The 23,724-nt window shown below is 44.1% G+C and overlaps 2 protein-coding genes and 1 pseudogene across 3 annotated transcripts; all 3 read right to left on the bottom strand.

The window, feature by feature from the left end:
- Positions 1-1,321: 1,321 nt before the first annotated feature.
- Positions 1,322-5,538, bottom strand: GEMIN6 (gem nuclear organelle associated protein 6). 2 transcript variants are annotated; one of them, XM_007970887.3, is made up of 3 exons: positions 5,435-5,538; positions 4,620-4,766; positions 1,322-2,459 (listed from the first exon to the last, which is right to left on the bottom strand). In XM_007970887.3, exons 2-3 carry the CDS (start codon positions 4,745-4,747, stop codon positions 2,084-2,086), a joined length of 504 nt encoding a protein of 167 aa, XP_007969078.1. In that variant the 5' UTR covers positions 4,748-4,766; positions 5,435-5,538; the 3' UTR covers positions 1,322-2,083. The 2 variants fall into 2 exon arrangements, with proteins under 2 accessions (XP_007969078.1, XP_007969079.1); XM_007970888.3 differs by having other exon boundaries at positions 5,455-5,532.
- A 7,517-nt stretch (positions 5,539-13,055) lies between these two features.
- On the bottom strand, positions 13,056-17,193 carry LOC119627351 (N-acetylneuraminate lyase-like; annotated as a pseudogene).
- A 1,228-nt stretch (positions 17,194-18,421) lies between these two features.
- Positions 18,422-20,140, bottom strand: LOC103220449 (tetratricopeptide repeat protein 39B-like). Its single transcript, XM_007970889.3, has one exon. The coding sequence runs from the start codon at positions 20,138-20,140 to the stop codon at positions 18,422-18,424; it is 1,719 nt and encodes a 572-aa protein (XP_007969080.3).
- Positions 20,141-23,724: the final 3,584 nt, after the last annotated feature.

Genomic DNA, 23,724 nt, shown 5'->3' with positions numbered 1-23,724 from the left:
GTCAGGAGCTCAAAGTTCTTATCTGATGTGGAAACTTTGGGGCCATTCTAGACATGCACCTGAAAAGACTCCCAAAGTAACGGGTACTTTTCTTTCGTTTTTTCTTTTTTTTTTCTTTTGAGATGGACTCTCACTGTGTTGCCCAGGCTGGAGTGCAGTGCTGTGAGCTCGGCTCACTGCAACCTCTGTCTCCTGGGTTCAGGTGATTCTGCCTCAGCCTCCTGAGTAGCTGGGCTTAACAGGTGCGCAACACCACAAACAGCTAATTTTTGTGTTTTTAGTAGAGACAGGGTTTCACCATGTTGGTCAGGATGGTCTCTATCTCTTGACCTCAAGATCCACACCCTCGGCCTCCCAAAGTGCTAGGATTATGGGCATGAGTCACAGCACCCAGCCTATATAACAGGTACCTTTTTTTTTTCCTTTGAGACGAAGTTTCACTCTTGTTGCCCAGGCTGGAGTGCAATGAGGTGATCTCAGCTTACCACAACCTCTGCCTCCTGGGTTCAAGCGATTCTCCTACCTCAGCCTCCCGAATAGCTGGGATTACAGGCGTGTGTCACCACACCCGGCTAATTTTGTATTTTTAGTAGAGACAGAGTTTCTCCATGTTGGTCAGGCTGGTCTCAAACTCCCGACTTCAGGTGATCCACCTGCCTCAGCCTCCCAAAGTGCTGGGATTACAGGTGTGAGCCACCGCACCTGGCCTGTAACAGGTACCTTTCTAATCCAGAACCTCCGTACAGAGTCCTGGCCTCTCACTGGCTTTCAAGGGGGTAGGGTTAAGTGTAGGTAAAGTATGCTTCCTGCATTCTCTTTCCTCAGTAAAGCTTGAACCAGAGAATGGAGACTATAGGCAGAAAGCATTGTAAGTCTGAAGACTGAGTTGAATCTAGTAGGCAAAATAACTGGATTGAGTTCAGCAGCAAAATATCTTGTCACTTTAACCTTTTTTCTCAGAACTATTATCAGGTAATGGTCACTTTAAAGGCTTTGAAAGTCAGCTGGGCGGGGTGGCTCAGGCCTGTAATCCTAGCACTTTGGGAAGCCAAGGCGGGTGGATCACTTGAGGCCAGGAGTTCAAAACCAGCCTGACCAACATTGTGAAACCCTGTCTCTACTAAAAACACAAAAAAGTTAGCCAGGCATGGTGGCATGCGATTAGTAATCCCAGCTAATCAGGAGGCCGAGGCAAGAGAATCACGTGAACCCGGGAGACGGAGGTTGCAGTGAGTAGAGATCACGCCACTGCACTTCAGCCTGGGTGACAGAGCAAGACTCCACCTCAAAATAAATAAATAAATAAATAAGGCTTTGAAAGTTAAGGCTTACATTTTATTACTAGTCAAAACTTTCAAGTTTCAACCAAAAAAGGGCAGTCTTGATTCAAAAACTATTTCATCATGACACCAAAATAAGACAAATTCTAAAAAAAAAAAAAAATTAAAAAAGACAAATCTTTTAAAAACAGACACATATAATGAAGAGACTTAACAAGACCGTGATCTTACCATAATATTTTATATCGAATCTAACATGTTACTTTTTTTCCAAATGCTTTCCTTGCCTAACAAAAATGGGGTGTAACCCCATCACAAGAAAAGACCCATACAGGTGAAACCCCATCTCTACTAACATACAAAAAATTAGCCGGACGTGGTGGTGGGCGCCTGTAATCCCAGCTACTCAGAGGCTGAGGCAGGGGAATCGCTTGAACCTGGGAGGCAGAGGTTGCAGTGAGCTGAGATCGCGCCACTGCACTCCAGCCTGGCGACAGAGCGAAACTCCATCTCAAAAAAAAGAAAAAAGAAAAGACCCATACAATTCTGAAGTCCTTGTGCTAATTTTATTGCATGGGATGCTATCTTTGCCCTAGTTCATTAATTTCCCAAGGAAATTAGCACTTATAATCTGCTCCTTTGATTTTACCAAAACAAAGAATTACACACACACACACACACACACACACAGAGTCATGTACCTTTAAAGTCCTACAATCGGATGATGAACTTAACATTCAAAATATTTTATGAGGGATTAAAAATAGTCTTTTTCTATCAGTGTGTTCACACTTCCTGGCCTCTCATTGGGAAGCTGTAAGATGTCCTTCAATAAGATCCTGAACACGAGACAGAATAATCTCATTAGAGCTGCTGCAATTTTCTGGACCATATGGTGGGTCTATAGTCAGGACCCCAGCCACACAGAGAGTCCTTGGAGAATCTCCCTGTTCAGTGATGGGGATGTGGTTCTTCTCAAGCCATTTCTTTAGGCTGTTCTTTCTCTCTTCCAGATCCTCTGGGCTGTATGCTTTGCAGTCTCCAGACGTGAACAAATGCATCAGCTTCTCCCTCACTCTATGGTCCCCTTCATTCACAGTTTCAACAGTCTGCACTGCATGTCCCATAATTCCGGTCACAGACATGCTGCCATCTTCAAGGAAGTTCACAAGGACGATACTTTGGAGGAAAAGTAAGTTCAGAGGAATCATCAACCCAAGTAGGTCACTAAAATAATAGATGACACTCTACTCTGTTTGAAATTAATCCTGTCACCAACGAATGCTTCCATTTATTCAACAAACATTCACTAAGGATTCTAAATATGTAAACTTTTTGCCCAGCCTACAGCCAATCATTGTGGGATACAATTAAAGGACTAAACAAGAGTTATGAATGCCTTAAATGTGTATTAGAAAAGAAGGCAGGATAGCCAGGCGTGGTGGCTCACACGTGTAATCCCAGCATTTTGGGAGGCCGAAGCAGGTGGATCATGAGGTCAGGAGTTCAAGACCAGTCTCTGGCCAAGATGGTGAAACCCAATCTCTACTAAAAATACGAATATTAGCCGGGTGTGATGGCAGGCACCTGTAATCCCAGCTACTTGGGAGGCTGAGGCAGAGAATTGCTTGAACCTGGGAGGCAGAGGTTATAGTGAGCCGAGGTCACGACACTGCACTTCAGCCTGGGCAAGAGAGCATGACTCCATCTCGGAAAAAAAAAAAAAAAAAGAAGGCAGGGTAGACTTAACTTTTAGAGTTAAAAAAACAATAACTAGGCTGGGCACAGTGGCTCACACCTGTAATCCCAGCACTTTGGGAGGACAAAACGGGCAAATCACTTGAGGTCAGGAGTTCAAGACCAGCTTGGCCGACATGGTGAAACCCCATCTCTACTAAAAATACAAAAATTAGTTGGGTGTGGTGGCACACGTCTGTAATCACAGCTACACGGGAGGCTGAGGCAGGAGAATCACTTGAATCCGGGAAGCAGAGAGATGGAGCCATTGAACTCCAGCCTGAGTAACAGAAAAAGGCTCTGTCTCCAAAAAAAAAAAAAAAAAAAAAAAAAAAAAGGCCACGTGAGGTGGCTCACGCCTATAATCCCAACACTTTGGTTGGGAGGTCAGGTGGGCAGATCACAGGATCACAAGGATCACAAGGTCAGGAGATGGAGACCACCCTGGCTACCACAGTGAAACCCCATCTGTACTAAAAATATGTGCCTGTAATCCAGCCACTTAGGAGGCTGAGGCGGGAGAATCACTTGAACCAGGGAGGTGGAGGTTGCAGTGAGCTGAGATCGTGCCATTGCACTCTAGCCTGGGCGGCAGAGGGAGACTCCGTCTCAAAAAAAAAAAAAAAAAGTTTTTGTGGTTACATTTATTTAAAGTCCTTATCTTTTAAGAGATATAGTGAAGTATATATAAACAAAATTATAGGCTGGGGACAGTGGCTCAAGCCTGTAATCCTAGCACTTTGGGAGGCCAAGGTGGGCAGATCAGCTGAGGTCAGGAGTTCAAGACCAGCCTGGCCAACAAAGCGAAACCCCATTTCTACTAAAAATACAAAAAATTAGTGGGGCATGTTGGCACATGCGTGTAACCCCAGCTACTCAGGAGGCTGAGGCACAAGAATCGCTTGAACCTGGGAGGTGGAAGTTGCAGTGAGCCAAGATCACACCACTGCACCACTCCAGCCTGGGCAATAGAATGAGACTTCAAACCCCCCGCAAAAAAAAAAAAAATATATATATATATATATACACACACACACACACACACACATATATGTGTGTATATGTGTGTGTGTGTGTGTATATATATGGTAAGAATAATTTCTATGCCCCATTTCTATGAAGTTGCCTGGTCTGATAATGTAATCTATAGTCGGAACAGCATTTAGATTCAAAGGCAGTTAAGTTCTCATATGTAGGCTGGGTACACTGACTCAGTCTGTAATGCCAGCACTCTAGGAGGCTAAGGCGGGCAGATCCTTGGAGCTCAGGAGTTTGAGACCAACCTGGGCAACACGGCAAAACCCCGTCTCTACAAAAAATACAAAAATTAGACGTGGTGGCGAATGCCTGTAGTCCCAGCTACTCGGGAGGCTGAGGCAGGAGAATCGATCGCTTGAACCTGCGAGACAGAGGTTACAGAAAGCCGAGATCTCGCCACTGCATTCCAGCCTGGGTGACAGTGAGACCCTGTCTCAAACAAAAAAAAAATTCTTAGATGAAAGTATTAATAATTAGCCTTTCATTTATCTGCTTTGTTTGTCTATAACATACAGGTAGCACAAAGGGGTGTCAAGATTTCAGGCAAGTAGGATGCATACTCACTTGGCAGAGACTGGGTCTGTAGTTAAAACCCATCCTTTATACTCATTCTTCTCACTGGCTGTCACTCGGACCTCTTTGTAAATGTAATCTTGCCATTCTAAGGGGCCTTTCTTCATCCATTCACTCATGATGGCCACCTGGCTAGGTCTGAAACAACCACCAGTGCTGGTTAATATATGTTCCACTTAAGCAAATGTCTTATCCCTAATCTCCATCCTATCCTAGAGACAGAGAACAGCTGTGATTTGCCTCAAGTTCGTAATAAGTTACTTAACACAATTAATTATTAATGCATGTACTGATAGGAACTCATACTATAGTTGGGGAAAAGAACACGTGTAAAGGCTGCTTGAGAATTTTTGTTTCTCAGGAAAATAGTTAATATGTACAATTCGGCCTAAAGCAGAGGGGACACCAATTTGCCGCGGGTGCAGTCTGAGGAAATTCACCCAGCACATATCTATTCCGGTGCACAACCACATTCCAAATCGCTTTAACTCTGGCCTGCAGATGATGCTCAAACCCTTCAACTCTGCTTTTCCTTCCATCGACCAAAGGACTTCGTCCCACTCCTCAACTGAAGCAGAGAACTCTCCTGATATCCACCCACGCGCTCTCTGGCTCTGTGTCTCCGCTGGATCCCGCCATCGAGAGGCACCTCCGATTTATGACAACTGTCCTTAAAATTTGTTTGAAGGATGCACAAACGAGGGGGCAGCGGCCAGAGCTCTAGAGCTTAGATTTCTGGTCCTATCTGCAGCCACACGACACCTAAGGCTGTACTCAAAACCAAGTGGTACTTAACGTTTAAGTACCTGACAAACGAGAAAAATACCGGTTAAAAAACTCCTTGCAACACTGGGAACTCAGCAACCACGCTTTGAGGAAGGACCGTTGGGAGGAGCCCGCCTGAGACCAGCATGCTTTGCGCCGATCGTCACTTCCTTCCCCCAGAATCCTCTGTTTTGTAGTCCTACTTGGAGGTCTGGGAGTCACGGGTCCTCCAGTGTAGGAGGCGGACAGGGGCTAAGATTCTTCTCTAATAATAATAAGCCCGCATGTCCTCTAGGGCTATCCCTCTCCATTGCCACGACGGACATTTCAAATAATCTCTTTTTTTTCTTTAAAGAGGAAAAAGCGGCCGGGCGCGGTGGCTCACGCCTGTAATCCCAGCACGTTGGGACACCAAGGTGGGCGGATCAGGAGTTTGAGACTGGTCAGGAGTTCGAGACCGGTAAGGAATTCGAGACCAGCCTGGCCAACATGGTGAAAACCTGTCTCTACTAAAAATACAAAAAATTAGCCGGGCCTAGTGGCGGGCGCCTGTAATCCCAGCTACTCAGGAGGCTGAGACAGGAGAATCGCTTGAACCCATGAGGCGGAGGTTGCAGTGAGCCGAGACCGCACCATTGCACTCCAGCCTAGGCAACAAGAGCGAAACTTCGTCTCAAAACAATTAAAAATAAAAATAAATAAAGAGGAAAAAGCTCGTACTAGGTCCTCAATGATGGTAGACTTGGAAATGCACTTTTGCCTTAGAATCAAAGCACATGAACCCTCAGGGTAAATCCTAAAGCTCTAGGAATGTGAGGTGAACATGCTGTGGAGAAGAGCGATAGGGCTACTATAGGAAAGGGGTCCTGATCCAGACCCCGAGAGAGTTGTTGGATCTCGCGCAAGAAAGAATTCAGAGCGAGTCCGCAGTGCAAAGCAAAAGCAAGTTTATTAAGAAAGTAAAGTGGTGAAAGAACAGCTGCTCCTTAGACAGAGTAGGATGTTCCCGAAAGTAAGAGGAACATGTCCACCCTAGATACAATAGTCCTATATATGAGGAGATGCGCTCTACTTCAAGGGTTTATGATAAAGGATTAATTTTCTTAATTACTGTATTTTGCAAGCATCAATATTATTATCTTTAAAGCAAAATTAGGAATGCCTTTGTTCTCCAGATATTGGGATATCTGGACCCTCCCAAGTCTGGGTCTGTTTAGTAAACTTTTTTTTTTTTTTTTTTTTTGAGACAGAGTCTCACACTGTCACCCAGGTGGAGTGCAATGGTGTGATCGGGGCTCACTGAGAACCTCCACCTCCCGGGTTCAAGCGATTCTCATGCCTTAGCCTCCCCAGTGGCTAGGATTACAGGCATGCGCCACCACATCTGGCTAATTTTTGTATTTTTAGTAGAGACGGGGTTTTGCAGTGTTGTCCAGACTGGTCTCAAACTCCCAACCTCAAGTGATCCGCCCGCCTCAGCTTCCCAAAGTGCTGGGGTTACAGGTGTGAGCCACCGCGCCCGGCGGCAAACGTTATTAATTTGTTCCCTTAACCATAAACATCAAGAGACTGGGAATGCCTAACTTTCTGAGAATGCAGCCCAGCAAGTCTCAGCCTCATTTCCCCAGCCCTCACTCAAAATGGAGTCACTCTGGTTCCAACGTCTCTGACACGGCCAAGGTATTTCTTGTTTGCTTGGCTTGTATAGGGCAATTAAAATGCCTGCTCCTTTGGGATGTGCACTCAGTACAATCTTGTTAAAGGTGCAGAAGCTGGAAAGAAATGAACCAAACCGGGTTGAATTTCATCTAGCAGATCACTCTCTATAAACCCCTCCAGTGGAAAAGTGCAAAAGACTTGCTTCTGCTACAGATTTCTGGTCACGCACTTAACTGGCTTCTGGCATGATCCAGAATCTTTTTTAGGACTAAAAAATGGTACAAGGTGCTAAACGCTGAATTCCCGGAAATGTAAAAACCAAGGGAGATTTACAAAAACCGAATGAAAAGACTATTAAAGGTGTAGAAAACATCAAAAATTAATCAGCTTTGCCCTTACTCCTTGAAATTTAAATTCCATGTAATCTTCAAAGTATATTTTCTTATTGTCATCATTTCAATAATCTTTCCCATAGCCTTTATTCATTACATCATTGGCTGATTATATTAATGTAGTTTTAGTGGATTGTTAGATTTTGCTGGTTAACACCCTCTGTAAATCTACAAAGAGCTCATATAAATGCCAATTGTTATCATAGTGTGAAGGAAAACACTTGAACTCGTAAAAATTCAGTCCAAAAGAGTTACAACCAACATGTGACAAACTTCATTTTCTTTTTTTTTTCTTTTTTTCGAGATGGAGTCTCGCTGTATCGCCAGGCTGGAGTGCATTGGCATGATCTCAGCTCACTGCAACCTCCACCTCCCAGGTTCAAGCAATTCTCCTGCCTCAGTCTCCTGAGTAGCTGGGACTACAGGCGCCCGCCACCACACCCAGCTAATTTTTGTATTTTTTAGTAGACACGGGATTTCACCATGTTGGCCAGGATGGTCTCGATCTCTTGACCTTGTGATCCGCCTGCCTTGGCGTCCCAAAGTGCTGGGATTACAGGTGTGAGCCGCTGTGCCCCGCCAACAAACAGTTCATTTTCATTTTAAGCTGTACTCTATACTCCAGAATGAAAGACTTTGGCCTGTGTGTATGTGTGTGTATTCTACAAATAGAAACGAGTGTCAAGGTAAACTTCAGTTACTCCCCATCCTTTTTTTTTGTTTTGTTTTTGGTTTTGAGACAGGGTCTCATTCTTTCTCCCAGGGTGAAGTGCAGTGCAAGGGCCATGATTCACTGCAGACTGGACTTCCTGGGCTCAAGCGATCCTCCTGTCTCAGCTTCCAGAGTAACAGGGACTACAAGCGTGTGCCACCATGCCCTCCCTGCTGATGTTTGTTTGTTTGTTTTAATTTTTGGTAGAGACAAGGTCTTGCCATGTTGCCCAGGATGGTTTCTAACTCCTGAGCTCAAGCGATCCTCTTGCCTCAACCTCACAAAGTGCTGGGATTACAGGCATGAGTCACCCTGCCTGGCCAGTTACTCTTTTTAAGGTGATGACACTGGGGCAATTTCCCTACCTTTTTGCCCCTTTAGCCTTGTAAGTAAAATTCTCAGGAACTGCTGATGCAAGTCACTGACTTCTAAGAGACTGGTGCCCAGCCCACTTCCTAACACAAATTCTCAGAATGGCCCTCTCCTGTAGCTGGTTGTCACTGAGTTCAAATGGGGCTACCTCCTTTCCTAGGTCAGCCCTTACCGTTGGTCCCCCTAGAGCCTTTCACTCCATTTGGTGTCCCTCCCTTCACATTCTCTGCTTTTCTACTTCTCCTCCATCTCCTTCCAAAGGTTTGCCAGCCTCACCCTCAAACCCACAAACACACACATACCTTTCTCTGCCAAATCCAAAATGACTTATTTATTATTATTATTATTATTATTATTATTATTTTATACAGTCTTACTCTGTCACGCAGGCTGGAGTGTAGTGGTACCACTCGACTCATTGCAGCCTTGATCTCCCAGGATCAAGCAATCCTCCTGCCTTGGCCTCCCAAGTAGTTGGGACTATAGGAACGCTCCACCATGCCTGAGTAATTTTTTCTAGAGACGGGTTCTCACTGTGTTGCTACACTGGTCTTAAACTGCTGGGCTCAAGCAATCTGCCCGCCTTGGCCTCCCAAAGTACTAGGATTACAGGGGTGAGACACAGCACCCGGTCACTTCTTTAACTAACTTCTGTTTGTTAGAACTTGTGCCAGGCACTATTCTAATTACTTTCAAACATTCACTCATTTGGTGAATGAGTACACAGGCTATAGACAATGGGGAAATTTTGATATATGGAGTGGCATGATTCAATTAGTATATTAGAAAGGATTAGAATCAGTAAATAAGCTACAGAGAATCAGGAAATGTTGATTTATGGGATGATGATATGATTAAATTAGTATATTAGAAAGGATGCTGAGAAATTGGATATGGTGAAAATAGTGAAGTATAGAGCAGCTACACCATGAGACATTATATAAAATACACTTTCCTGCTTAGAATAATATTATTATGAAAAAGACTCCAGAACAGCCGTCTTTCTAATAGAAAATCTGGGCCGGGCACAGTGGCTCACGCCTGTAATCCCAGCACTTTGGGAGGCCAAGGTGGGAGGATCACGAGATCAGGAGTTCAAGACCAGCCTGACCAATATGATGAAACCCCATCTCTGCTAAAAATACAAAAATTAGCCAGGCATAGTGACATGCACCTGTAATCCCAGCTACTCAGGAGGCTGAGGCAGGAGAATCAATTGAACCCAGGAGGTGGAGGTTGTAGTGAGCTGAGATCACACTACTGCACTCCAGTCTGGGTGACACAGCGAGACTCCATCTCAAAAAAAAAAAAAAAGAAAAGAAAAAGAAAAAGAAAATCCAATTTTAGGCTGGGAGAGATGGCTTATGACTGCAATCCCAGCACTTTGGGAGGCCGAGGCCGGTGGATTGCTTGAGGTCAGGAGTTGGAGACCAGCCTGGCCAACATGGTGGAACCCCATCTCTACTAAAAATACAAAAAATTAGCTGGGTGTGGTGGTGCGTGCCTGTAGTCCCAGCTGCTCAGGAGGCCAAGGAACGAAGAATCGCTTGAACCTGGGAGGCAGAGGTTGCAGTAAGCTGAGATTGCACCACTGCACTCCAGCCTGGGCGACAGGGCAAGACATTGAAAAGAGAGTAAGAGAGACAGAGAGAGAGACAGAGAGAGGGAGAGAAGGAAGAAGGAAGGAAGGGAGGGAGGGAGGGAGGGAGGGAAGGAGGAAGGGAGGGTCCAATCTTAGAGAGATGTGTCTCCAAATTGATTAGTGTTATCTACCCTGCCCAGAGGGAAGATTGGTTTCCCTGGCAGTAAAGTGAAGGTAAGATTGTTTTCCAAGGATGAAAATGCTTTGGTTGGGTGTGGTGACTCACTCCTTAATCCCAGTACTTTGGGATACTGAGGGGGGAGGATTGCTTGAGGTCAGGAGTTCGAGACCAGCCTGGCCAACATGGTGCAACCCCATTTCTACTAAAAATACAAAAATGAGTTGGGTGTGGTGGTGCTCATCTGTGGTCCCAGCTACTTGGGTGACTGAGGCAGGAGAATCACTTGAACCCAGGAGGGGGAGGCTGCAAGGAGCCAAGATCATGCCACTGTACTCCAGCCTGGGTGACAGAGCGAGACTCCATCTCAAAAAAAAGAAAGAAAAATCATCTGTTCAATGGAAATGTTAAGAAAAAAACAGAACGAAGGAAAAAGTGCTTCAATAGCACTATATCTATGTTTATGTACAGGAAAGCGACAGTGAGGTACCTTCTTCAAGCTCTAATAAACTGGCACTAAAAATTAAACTAAATGGATGTGAGCACTTTGCTGGGTGCAGTGGCTCACACCTGTGATCCCAACATTTTGTCAAGACCCTGTCTTAAAAAAAAAAACACAGCATACACCAAATTTTGTTAGAAAAGAGATTAAGGGCCAGGTGCAGTGGCCCAGACTGTAATCTCAGCACTTTGAGAGGCCGAGATGGGTGGATCATCTAAGGTCAGCAGTTGGGGCATGGTGGTGGGCGCCTACAATCCCAGGTACCTGGGAGACTGAGACAGGAGAATTGCTTGAACCTGGGAGGTGGAGGTTGCGGTGAGCCGAGATCGTGCCACTGCACCCCAGCCTGGCAACAGAGCGAGACTCCATCTCAAAAAAAAAAAAAAAAAAAGGAAAAGAAAAAGAAAACAGCTCTCTCTCTAGTGACAGAGAGAGGATTTCCAAGAGGAAAAGGCCCTCAAGAGCCCTTTGGAATTCTGAAACTTTGAGCTTTGAGAAGTTTCCTACATTGCAGGAAGTGGAAACTTAAATTCATCTTTGCAGAAGATCTTTGCTTTGTTATGAGAAAGCCACCATAAAAACCTTTTAGTTGTAGAACTAAAGCAAGTCCTCATCTAACTCCAACGTTGAAACCGCCCCTATAAACTTTATAAGATTAATCGGGGAAGAAACAAAAGTAAACCAAGTTTGCAGCACATGCAGCGTTAATCCTGAGGTCAGCTTGATCCTGAGGTCAGCTTAATCCTGAGGTCAGCTTGCTCCCTGACCTGCTTCCTCATAGTTGTTTGGTGCCTATTATCCTCGGATCACGTAGACCCCATTAGAAGATTTTAGTCCCCCATAACTGCTCTAGAGATAACCTGAACATTATTAAAGGGTTTCCCTTTGAGACATGCCTTCAGATCCCACATACTGGTAACACTCCTATGCCAGCTGATCTGCAGGACCTCCCTGATGCCAGCTGGTCTGAGGGACCTCACAAAAAGCTGATTCACCAGAGAATGCAGTTTCCACATCCTGATGATTTCATCCCTTTTGCCCTGACCAATTGATAACCCCAAATCTCTGGCCCCTTGCCCTTCATGATAGCCTTTAAAACCCAAGCCCAGGGCTGGGCATGGTGGCTCATGCCTGTAATCCCAGCACTCTGGGAGGCTGAGACAAGTGGATCACCTGAGGTCAGGAGTTTGAGATCAGCCTGGCCAACATGGTGAAACCCCGTCTCTACTAAAAATACAAAAAATTAGCCAGGTGTGGTGTTGGATGCCTGTAATTCCAGCTACTCGGAAGGCTGAGGCAGGAGAATCTCTTGAACCTGGGAGGCAGAGGTTGCAATGAGCCTAGATCATGCCATTGCATTCCAGCCTGGGCAACAAGAGCGAAACTCAGTTTCAAAAAACAAAACAAAACACAATAAAAAACCCAGGCTCAGAACTCCTTGGAGAGATGGGTTTGAAAGTCTTCTCCCATCTCTTCATCTCCTCACTCGGTGCTCTGCCGTCATTAAACTCTCTGCCACATCCCTGCTGTCTCAGTGTAATGGATCTGTTACTGTGCAGTGGGCATACAAACCTGTTCGTCCTATAACAGTGTATTCGGAGAAAACAGTGACATTGCAATTCATCTGAAAGCATCTGCTCTAAAGTTAGACTGAAAAGCCAAATGAGCTGGTGCATTCACAGTGGTGTATAGTTGAATCATGTTATAATTTGGTTTTAAAGTACCTATCTAAATGCTGTAGCTCAGTGTTTCCTAGATTCCAAATGGATATTTATTAAAATGAAATTACATTCCCCCACCACCACCACCAAAAAAAACTACATTATAGTGGTTTAAAATCAGAAAACTTTTCTGAGAGACTGGGTCTTACACTGTCACCCAGGCTGGAGTGCAATGGTATAATCATAGCTCACTTGCAGCCTCAAACTCCCGGGCTCAACTGTTCTTCCCACCTCAGCCACTCAAGTAGCTGGGACCACAGGCGTGCACCACCACATCCAGTAGAAAACTTTAAAATCAGATTAAGAACTAGAAATCAAGATAACTATAATTGATTAATTCCAGCTCCCAAAGGCAGCCTCCCAAAGTGCTGGGAACAGGCATGAGTCACCCTGTCCAACCTAAAATAAACCTTTTTAAGACTCACAGTAAGCACTTAAATATCTGTTGATTGATGTGAGATTTCATTTGCTAGGAGAGAGTTCAGTTCAAGTTTTTCTAAAAAGTCCCTGAGAAAAGAATGCACTATTTAGGGTAGATGATGTCTTAATGTACACACCCTGACTGGACAGACTGGCTACAGGCTTCCAAGTTTCCATCTTTTAAACCAGTGAAAGAAAAAAATCCAAGCTTTTTAGTTTAACTTCAGCACTATCAGTGAACTCTGTAGAGCCTTTCTGCAGCGGAAGATGGGGTGGGCGCACTTCCGCTGCAGGGACGAGAGTCATGATGGCTTTGATCTGTGACACTAGAAAACCTAGTTTGACCAAAAAGTTGATAAATCTGTGGATATAAATCTGTCCACTGCTCCAGTTGCTCCCATCACCAGACCACTTAACAGTTGCTCATCCATCCACAATAGGAAGGTCAACTATTGCTGGCGATTCTGATCAACACATTGCCCGAAGTCTGAGATCTATGTCACTGAATTTCAGCCTTTACAAAGTGGGGCTTTTGGCCGGCCACACTGACTCACACCTGTAATCCCAGTAGTTTGGGGGCCAAGGAAGGCAGATCACTTGAGCTCAGGAGTTTCAGACCAGCCTGGGCAACGTGGTGAAACCCCGTCCCCTCAAAAAATACAACATTTTGTCTGGGTGTGGAGGCACATGCCTGTAGTCCCAGCTACTCTTGAGGCTGAGGTGGGAGGATTGCTTGAGCTCAGGAGGCAGAGGTTGCAGTGAGCCATGATAGTGCCACTGCACTCCAGCTTGGGCGAGAGCCAGACTCTGTCTCCAAAAAAAAAAAAAAGAAGAGAAAAAAAAGTAAGTGGGGCTCTCACACTGAATCTCATCAAACAGCTTCTCAGCACAAATCTTTACCCCTGTCAGGGCAGGAATGTGATAGTAATAAAATGGCAATGCAAGGGTAGCAGCAGCTGCCTCCATTAGAAAATTAATTAGAGCATCTTTGTTTCATGGTTTGAAAAGAAAAATGCAGTGACATCAATGCCATTGGCTTCTATTTCTTCTGCATGTTGGGCCAGTTCTTATGATTCTTTCAAGCTCAGTACTCCTATATGAATTACTGATCCAACATTTACCAGTTTATTATAAACAATATTATAAAGGACACATACGAAGAAATGTATATGGGGGGCCAGGCCCAGTGGCTCACACTTGTATCCCCAGCACTTTGGGAGGCCGAGGTGGGTGGATCACCTGCAGTCAGGGGTTCAAGACCAGCCTGGCCAACATGGTGAAACCCCATCTCTACAGAAAATACAAAAAGGAGCCGGGCGTGGTGGTGTGCACCTGTAGTCCCAACTACTCGAGAGACTGAGGCGGGAGAATGACTTGAACATGAGAGGTGGAGGTTGCAGTGAACCAAGATCATGCCATTGTACTCTAGCTTAGGCAACAAGAGTGAAACTCTGTCTCAAAAAGAAAGAAAGAAAGAAAGAAAAAAAAATGCATATGGGGGATGGGACGTGGAGCATCTGTGTCCTCCCTGGGTGCACCACCCTCCAGGAATCTCTATGTGTTCAGCTATCTGGAAATTCCACCTAGTACCCTTTTTATTTTATTGTATTTTTCATTTTTTGAGATGGAGTCTTGCTCTGTTGCCCAGGCTGGAATGCAGTGGCGCCATCTCAGCTTATTGCAACCTCTGCCTCCCAGGTTCAAGCGATTCTCCTGCCTCAGCCTCCCGAGTAGCTGGGATTACAGGTGCCCGGCACCACAGCCAGCTAATTTTTTGTATTTTTAGTAGAGACAGAGTTTTGCCATGTTGGCTAAGCTCTTCTCGAACTCATGACCTCAAGTGATCCACCCGCCTTGGCCTCCCAAAGTGTTGGGATTATAGACGTGAGCCACCACACTCAGCCTAAAACCCTTTTTAACTATGTCCCTTGATACCACTTGGTAGCTTATTGTTATTGACATATGTGTTTTGGCAGCTGCTGTATGTAGCTTGGTTCACTTAACCATTTCACACAACCTTCTTATGAGGCTTCAAAGCTAAAAATCTTCAGTTTCCCTTGCAGGTAGGACTGGCCATATGAATACATCTAGCCAATGAGATACACATGGAAGTCTCTAAGAAGGCCATCCCTTCTGGAATAAAAAAGGTGAAACCTCCTAGGAAGGAGAAAGATCTTTTTGTCCCTTTACCATTCTTCCTCCAGCCTGCCTGACTTGGACATAAGGCCTAGAGGTGAGGCAGCCTCTTTCCATCACGAGGAGACATGCATGAGAAGGCTTACATGCTAAGTAGAAAGATAAAAGAAAAATCAAAAGAGCCATGAACTATCAGACCTGAACTATCTACCTTCAGATTTCTTTTGTTTGGGACAAATTAATGCCCATTTAATCCCTGTGTTTTGAGTGTTTCCACCCAAACGAAACCCTTTCCTTTTCTTTCTTTTTTTTTTTTTTGAGACAGGTTCTCACCCTGTCGCCCAGGCTGAAGTGCAGTGGTGCAATCTTGGCTCACTGCAACCTCCGCGTCACTGGTTCAAGTGATTCTCGTGCCTCAGCGTCCCCAGTAACTGGGATTATAGGCGAGCGCCACCATGCCCAGCTAATTTTTATATTTTTAGTAGAGATGGAGTTTCGCCATGTTGGCCAGGCTGGTCTCGAACTCCTGACCTCAAGTGATTCACCCATCTCGGCCTCCCAAAGTGCTGGGATTACAGGTGTGAGCCACCGTGCCTGGCCAAACAAAATCCTTTTCTAAATTATCTCCCTAATAAGGCCCTCAGAAGAGAAACCGACTTTATATCCTCAGCACTGTTCAGTAACTGCATACAGTAGACATTCAATACATATTTGTTTAAGCAATTAATAAATGTGCTCTTCACTGGAAGAAGTTGAAATACTTTACAAAACCCTGGCCGGGCGCGGTGGCTCAAGCCTGTAATCCCAGCACTTTGGGAGGCCGAGACGGGCGGATCACGAGGTCAGGAGATCGAGACCATCCTGGCTAACAGGGTGAAACCCCGTCTCTACTAAAAAATACAAAAAACTAGCCGGGCGAGGTGGCGGGCGCCTGTAGTCCCAGCTACTCGGGAGGCTGAGGCAGGAGAATGGCATAAACCTGGGAGGCGGAGCTTGCAGTGAGCAGAGATCCGGCCACCGCACTCCAGCCTGGGTGACAGAGCGAGACTCCCTCTCAAATAAAAAAAAAAAAAAAAAAAAAAGAAATACTTTACAAAACCCAAAAACATTTAGGCAGAGAGTTTCTTGTTTCATAAGTGACCAAAATAAACAGAACAGAAAAAGTAAATTAACAGGTCAAATTTCAGATTGACAAAGCAAGTAATGACAGGACCTTTGCTCTTTCAAAGAAAGTTCCCTCCACTGCAGAACAATGTAGTAGTAGTAGTAGTAGTAGTAGTAGTAATTATAGTAACAAATATTTATTAGCTCGATCCTAACATAGCAAAACCACGAGACAGATACTATTATTATCCCTATTTTATAGCCAAGGAATCTGAGATACAGGGCCCAAGGCCACACACAGCTAGTTAGTGGCAGAACTGGGATACAAATTCAGGTAATCAGTCCAGAACCTGCCCTCTTAACCACTATAACCATACTAATTAAATAATAAAGAATATCTCAAGCATAATTATTCACTTCAAAGTCTATTTTTAATTGATGAGGAAAATGTTTTAAAAAGCAAACCGCTAAATCTTGAAATACCAACTCCTCATCTTGTCTGAGTTGGTTGTTTGGATACCCAAAGTATTAAGGTAGCATGTTTCGTTGATGTGTTTTTAGCAAGCTACGCTTTTCTAGCAACTTCTGGTTTTTTAATTTTTTTGTTTTTTTGTTTTTTTTTCCCTGAGACAGAGTCTCCTCTGTCGCCCAGGCTGGAGTGCGGTGGCATGATCTCCGCTCACTGCAAGCACTGCCTCCTGGGTTCACACCATTCTCCTGCCTCAGCCTCCCAAGTAGCTGGGACTACAGGCGCCCACCACCACACCTAGCTCATTTTTTGTACTTTTTAGTAAAGACGGGGTTTCACCATGTTTGCCAGGATGGTCTCGATCTCCTGACCTCGTGATCCACCTGCCTTGGCCTCCCAAAGTGCTGGGATTGCAGGCGTGAGCCACCGCGCCCCGCGGAAGTTCTGTTTCAAAGGGTGACTACCAGGCAGACACACTTAGCCAGATTTAATGACTTGGAAATTAGGTCATTTCTTTTATCCCTAAGGCAAGTAAAACAATACCAAGCCCCATCCCTACAGCTGCTATTTACTCTCAGATTAACCCACTCACAATGGATAGATGCCATCAGTTTAATTATGTTGAAGAGCTGGTCTTATTAAGAATTACACCTTAAGGAGGACAAGTAAAGGGAGGATTACGTGGTAACAAAACTTTTCCTCTGACCGCCACTGCATCTATCTTCTTGGCCTCTCCCAGTTATCTTCAAAGAGTTTATGTGTGTGTAGAAGAAGGAGAGGGCTTTCTTCTCTATTCTGTGGCAAATTATAAACTCACACTCTGCTTCTTACTAAAAAAGGGTAAGAAATACTACTGATCACCCAGGGCGGACAAGCCCCTCTGGTATAAAAAGCCAATAAAAATGATTGTGTATAATGGAAAATCATTCAGAGTCTGTGCCATTCGGTGCATCATTGTTTGGAAATTTGTCTTTTTAAAAATTTTTTAATTCTTCAGCTAAGACAGCAGAAGAGGTGATTTATTGTATGCTTGTTATACTCAGCCACAAGTGAACAGAGAAATAGTACAGAATGTCACAGTTCCAGGGCAAAGAACCAACATGGGCTGTTTTTGTTACAAGCAAGATGGGTATCAGAGGTAGTATCCGTGATCAGATGGTGATGGAAGCTCTAGATCCACTTAGACAGCAGCATGCAGTCCAACAACTTGTACCAGCATCTCCAGCCTCTGGCATTCCATGTTTCTGGGTACACAAGCTACTGGTTGACTTGGACTTCTGCCTCATCTTTCTTCTTTTACACTTCAGCCTGTGCATTCACATCTTCCTCCACTTGGCTCTCACGGCACAGAGGTTTCCAAGAAGATGGCACTGAGGCCGAGAGAAAAACAATTAAATGAAAATATGTATAGGGCACTGGGATTCCTAGCATAGTGAGTTGTATAAATTATCTAGTGAGATGTTAAAAATGTTTTTGAGGTTTTGAAAATGTTCTCTAACATAATTGATGAATTTATAACATAGAATTCTTTTTAACATACATCATTTGCCTTTTCGTTTTCAAGAATGTGCTTCACCTCATTTGCCTCTTAGACATCGCATTTTATAGGTATGAGAAAGAAAGAGGGAAAGTCATGGCCCATTCCTTTCTCATTACTGATCAGATTCTTGGCAGCCGCCTCTTGAATTTTTTCCTCAAAGATATGATTTTTCTACCTGTTAATTACTTGCTCACTGTAGATATTTCACTTCTACTATACAAAACCACACTTTGTGTTTAGGTCATTTTTCTTTGGCTATTTGTTCAAGTGCTATGTGAGTCCTAAACTGTAATCGGGTTTCCATGGAATAGTCTTTGTAATTTCTTACGTTGTCTAGGTTTTTTGTTGCACTGTCATAGTCTCCTTTTAGATAGTGTAAGATTCCCAGTTCATAGTAAGTATATGGCACCAAATAGTGGTCATATTTTAATAATTTCTTCTTTTGAATGACACAATTAAAGTAATACTCAGCCTTCGAATATTTGCCTAAGTGTTTCAGGCATAGGCCTTTCAGTAAATTTAATAAACTTATGTCATCTGTGCCATACACTTTATGTGGATTTTCTTGTAAAAGATCTTCTCCTTTGTCGATTATTGACAGCCAGCTTGAAATAAGCTCATTCTTTTTGCTCATGACTAGGAAACCACTCCAGGCATATATGAACTCCAGAAGGGGCTGGGCTGTAAACCAGCCTGTTGTAGTACCATAGCGCTGACCCTTCTCTGCAACAAACTTCTCTATTGGCACAGCACTGCCTAAAAATTTGATTTTCAGGCTTTCCACTTTTAAGAAGAGAGAGTTCATATCCTCACTTACTGATTTCACAAAATCAGAAGGAAGCAAAGCCAGGGTGATAGCTTTACTGTACACGTATATTGCCTTGGACCATCTGCTGTGTTGAGACAGTAGATTGGCGTAGTGGTAAGCCTGCCTCCAATCCTGCAGTAAAATGTGGCACCACATGAATTCCCAGTAACAGAGGTGATGAACCTGCTCCCATTCATTCTGAGTAAAAATGCACTCCTGTAATTTTAACTGTGCATTTTCAAAATCTCCTTTCAGCATACTAGAACGTGCATGGAAAAATTTAAATATGACACAGTTTGGAAATTTCTGGAGGTAGACTAGGAAGAGATCCTCTGTAGCAGAATTGTAAACCTTTTCAACACCAAAAGCTACATAGACATAATTGTAATAAAAGAGTAGAGTCAAAAGACTTAAGATATTATTTATATGGGTTTCAGATGCACTCTCATGAAGCAAAGCCAAGCCCACTTCTCTATCACCAGAATATCCAATAATATTGAGTAGTTTAAGTGTCTTTGGTGGCATAAGTGATAACATCAAATTGAATGCTCCAAGTCCAAATTTTATACCTCCAACCAGGTGTTTGTGAGCTTTGCTGTGGTTGTCAGGGATCTGTGTTAATACTTGTTGACAGTCTTTGTATATGTGGTAACTTGACCCAACACTGATCCCGCTTTTAAGAAAAGCAAGCATGCTCTCCTCCTGTATAAGTGATATAAAGGATTTCAACATCAAACACTCAGCATAACAGACTTCTGCATGCAATTCCTCTTCTGTGATAGCCGTTATTCCCTGTCTATTTACTAGATGAGACAATGTCATTTTAGTTTTTTTCCGGAAATTGTCACAGGTTTTCAAAGCATCCTTTGCAGCCATCATTCCAATCTGTAAATCATGTGGCTCAAAAGTCAGTATGGCCTTGACAACCATAAGGATACCATACATTAGGGAATGGTACATGCTGTTTTTAGACCATGGATGAATGAGATTTATCGCATCTGAGAATCTATTATTTAGAAATAAATACAATCCAGTGGTGCATTCTTCCAAGGAAGATGGTAGGTTCATCGTCGTTGCCACAGGGATACTTTCACAGGCATCTTCAAACTTGTCCTCCTGATTACTTTTTATTTTACTTACAGTAAGTGACATTATTTGTTTCCCCACTTACAGATGAGAAATATCTGAAGTGGAAGTGGAGTGACGTGGTTGTAATGAGGGTAGCTCCTGATCTCCTGATTGAGGTCACTTCTTCCACACAAAGCTCAGTCTGAGGTGTTGCTGTTAAAATAGAGACAAACAACCAACTATCTGTAAGGTGCGGCATTAGGGTATTATCATCTATGTCAGACAAGGGGGGAACAAAAAATAATTTTAGTTACCCAGAAGATGCATTTCTGAAAAGTTCAAATCATTTGGAAGGTACTAAACAAAACAGGCTTTTAAAAAAATTTCTAAATTCAACTATCGATGAGGAAAAAATGGTTTTTTAAAAACACTGCAGGCTAGGCGCGGTGGCTCACGCCTATAATCCCAGCACTTTGGGAGGCCGAAGTGGGCAGATCACCTGAGGTCAGGAGTTTGAGACCAGCCTGGCCAACATGGTGAAACCCCATCTCTACTAAAAATACAAAAAAAATGAGCTGGGCGTGGTGGCGCGCACCTGTAATCCCAGCTACTCAGGAGACTGAGGCAGGAGAATCGCTTGAACCCGGGAGGCGGAGGTTGCAGTGAGCCGAGATCGTGCCATTGCACTTCAGCCTGGAGGACAAGAGCGAGACTTTGTCTCAAAAAAACAAAACAAAACAAAAAAAAACTGTAAAGTAAATCCTTTGTAAGCAAAAGAATTCTTTTGTAACCATTCCTCCAACATATCAATTTCATAAGATCATGTTGTAGAACTGTACTGTGATAGCGGTAAAATTTCTCTACTGGAAGGCCTTGGGGGACAAGAATCTGGCCAGAAAAGGGAATGTATGTAGCTCTCTATTTTATTTTATTTTATTTTATTTTATTTTTTTGAGACAGAGTCTTGCCCTGTTGCCTAGGATGGAGTACAGTGGCGCAGTCTCAGCTCACTACAACCTCTGCCTCCCAAATTCAGGAGATCCTCCCACCTCATCCTCTCAAATAGCTGGGGCTATAGGCATGTACCACCATGCCCAGTTACCTTTTTTTTTTTTTTTTTGTAGGGATGAAGTTTTGCCATGTTGCCCAGGCTAGTCTCGAATTCTTGGGCTCAAGTGATCCACATGCATCTGCCTCCCAAAGTGTTGGGACTACAGTTGTGAGTCACTGCACCTGGCCTAAAACTAACTTTTAATGAAATGAAACATTATGGTCAGTTATATAGAACTTTGGACGTGGAGAGAGTTGTATAAACCTAGAAAGATTTCCTAGCATTGTTTCTGTTAGAAAAAAGAAATTCAGACTGGGTGCGGTGGCTCACGCCTCTAAACCCAGCACTTTGGGGAAGCTGAGACGGGCAGATCACAAGGTCAGGAGTTTGAGACCAGTCTGGCCAACATTGCAAAACCCCGTCTCTACTAAAAACACAAAAATTAACCGGGCATGGTGGAGCGTGCCTGTAATCCCAGCTACTCGGGAGGCTGAGGCAGGAGAATCTCTTGAACCCGGGAGGCGGAGGTTGCAGTGAGCCAAGATTATGCTATTGCACTCTAGCCTGGGCAACAAGAGGAGGACTCCATTTCAAAAAAAAAAAAAGAAAAAAAAAAAAAGAAATTCAAATATTAATAGTTGTTATCACAGCATTAATAAGGTATTTGGTAGGAAATCTTTTTTTTCTACTGGGAGTCGTCATTTAATACCTGGATACTGGGGTGGGAGTGGGTACAATGGAAGGCCAATTACAAATAGCAAGCTGGGATTACAGGCAAGAGCCACCACATTGGGCCTTAACCTAGCTTTTAAAAGGTTAGTGATTACTGTTGCTAACAACCTGAAACATAACTGAATCTTAAGTGTAAAAACATGCATTTATCAGGCCAGGCACAGCCAATTAGCTTGCTACAAGAGCAAAACTCCGTCTCAAAAAAAAATAAATAAAATAAATAAATAAAAGCCAGGTTAATTATACATTTATCTCACAGGCTCAGTTCTGAGTGGAAAAGCCATGTAGCCCAATAGAAGGGACATTCTTCTTTTTCTCCTTTTATTTATTTATTTATTTTGAAATGGAGTCTTGCTCTGTCACTCAGACTGGAGTGCAGTGGCACAATCTCAGCTCACTGCAACCTCCACCTCCCAAGTTCAAACAATTCTCCTGCTTCAGCTTCCCGAGTAGCTGGGATTACAAGTGCGTGCCACCATACCTGGCTAGTTTTTGTATTGTTAGTAGAGACGAGGTTTCACCATGTTGGCTAGGCTGGTCTCGAACTCCTGACCTCAAGTGATCCACCCTCCTTGGCCTCCCAAAGTGCTGGGATTACAGGAGAGAGCCACCACGCCTTGCCAAATTTTTGTGTTTTTAGTAGAGACAGGGTTTCACCATATTGGCCATGCTGGTCTCAAACTCCTGACCTCGGGTGATCCACCTGCCTCCACTTCCCAAAGTGCTGGCATTATAGGTATGAGACACTGCGCCTGGTCCTATTTTATTTTTTTTAATTTGACATTTTTCTTTTTCTTTTTTTTTTTTTTTGAGACGGAGTCTCGCTCTGTGGCCCAGGCTGGAGTGCAGTGGCTGGATCTCAGCTCACTGCAAGCTCCGCCTCCCGGGTTCATGCCATTCTCCTGCCTCAGCCTCCCGAGTAGCTGGGACTACAGGCGCCCGCCACCTCGCCCGGCTAGTTTTTTTGTAGTTTTAGTAGAGACGGGGTTTCACCGTGTTAGCCAGGATGGTCTCGATCTTCTGACCTCGTGATCTGCCCGTCTCGGTCTCCCAAAGTGCTGGGATTACAGGCTTGAGCCACCGCGCCCAGCCTATTTTTCTTTTATTTTATATATAGAGATGAAGTCTTGCTATGTTGCCTGGGCTGGTCTCAAACTCAAATGAGTTCAAGCTTGAGTTCAAGCTTGAGTTCAAGTCTGGGCTCAAGCAATCCTCTGACCTAGGCCTCCCAAAGTGCTGGGATTACAGGCATGACGTGCTGCACCAGCCTGTATTTTTAAATGTTTGTCTTCTGACTATGTTTCTTATATCTGTCTTCACCACTGATTATGACTGGCACTTAGTCATTAAACTAAATTATGCTGGGAGCAGTGGGTCACGCCTGTGATCCCAGCATTTTGAGAGGCAGAGGTAGAGGCGTGCCGAGGTAGGAGGATCATTTGATCCCAGGAGTTCAAGACCAGCTTGGGCAACGTGGCGAAACCCTGTCTCTACCAAAAAAAAAATACAAAAATTAGCCGGATGTGGTGGGGCATGCCTGTAGTCCCAGTTAGTCTAGAGGCTGAGGTGGGAGGATCACCTGAGCCTGGGGAGGTCAAGGCCACAGTGAGCTGTGTGGGTGGATAAGACTCTCTCAAAAATGAAGAGAAGAGAAGAGAAGAGAATAAAAGAAAAGAAAAGAGAAAAGAAAAGAAAAAAGAAAAGAAAAGAAAAGAAAAGAACCTAGGTTGGGCACCGTGGCTCGCCGGGACCAGTGGCTCACGCCTGTAATCCCAGCATTCTGGGAGGCCGAGGTGGGTGGATCACCTGAGGTCAGGAGTTGAGGTAAGGAATGTGGTGGTACATGCCTATAGTCCTAGCTACTTGTGAAGCTGAGGCACAAGAA

The sequence above is a fragment of the Chlorocebus sabaeus genome, chromosome 14 (assembly GCF_047675955.1).
Source record: "Chlorocebus sabaeus isolate Y175 chromosome 14, mChlSab1.0.hap1, whole genome shotgun sequence".
NCBI classification, from domain to species: Eukaryota; Metazoa; Chordata; class Mammalia; order Primates; family Cercopithecidae; genus Chlorocebus; species Chlorocebus sabaeus.
Note: the sequence above shows the minus strand (reverse complement) of the source record. Positions and strands in the feature narration are given on the sequence as shown.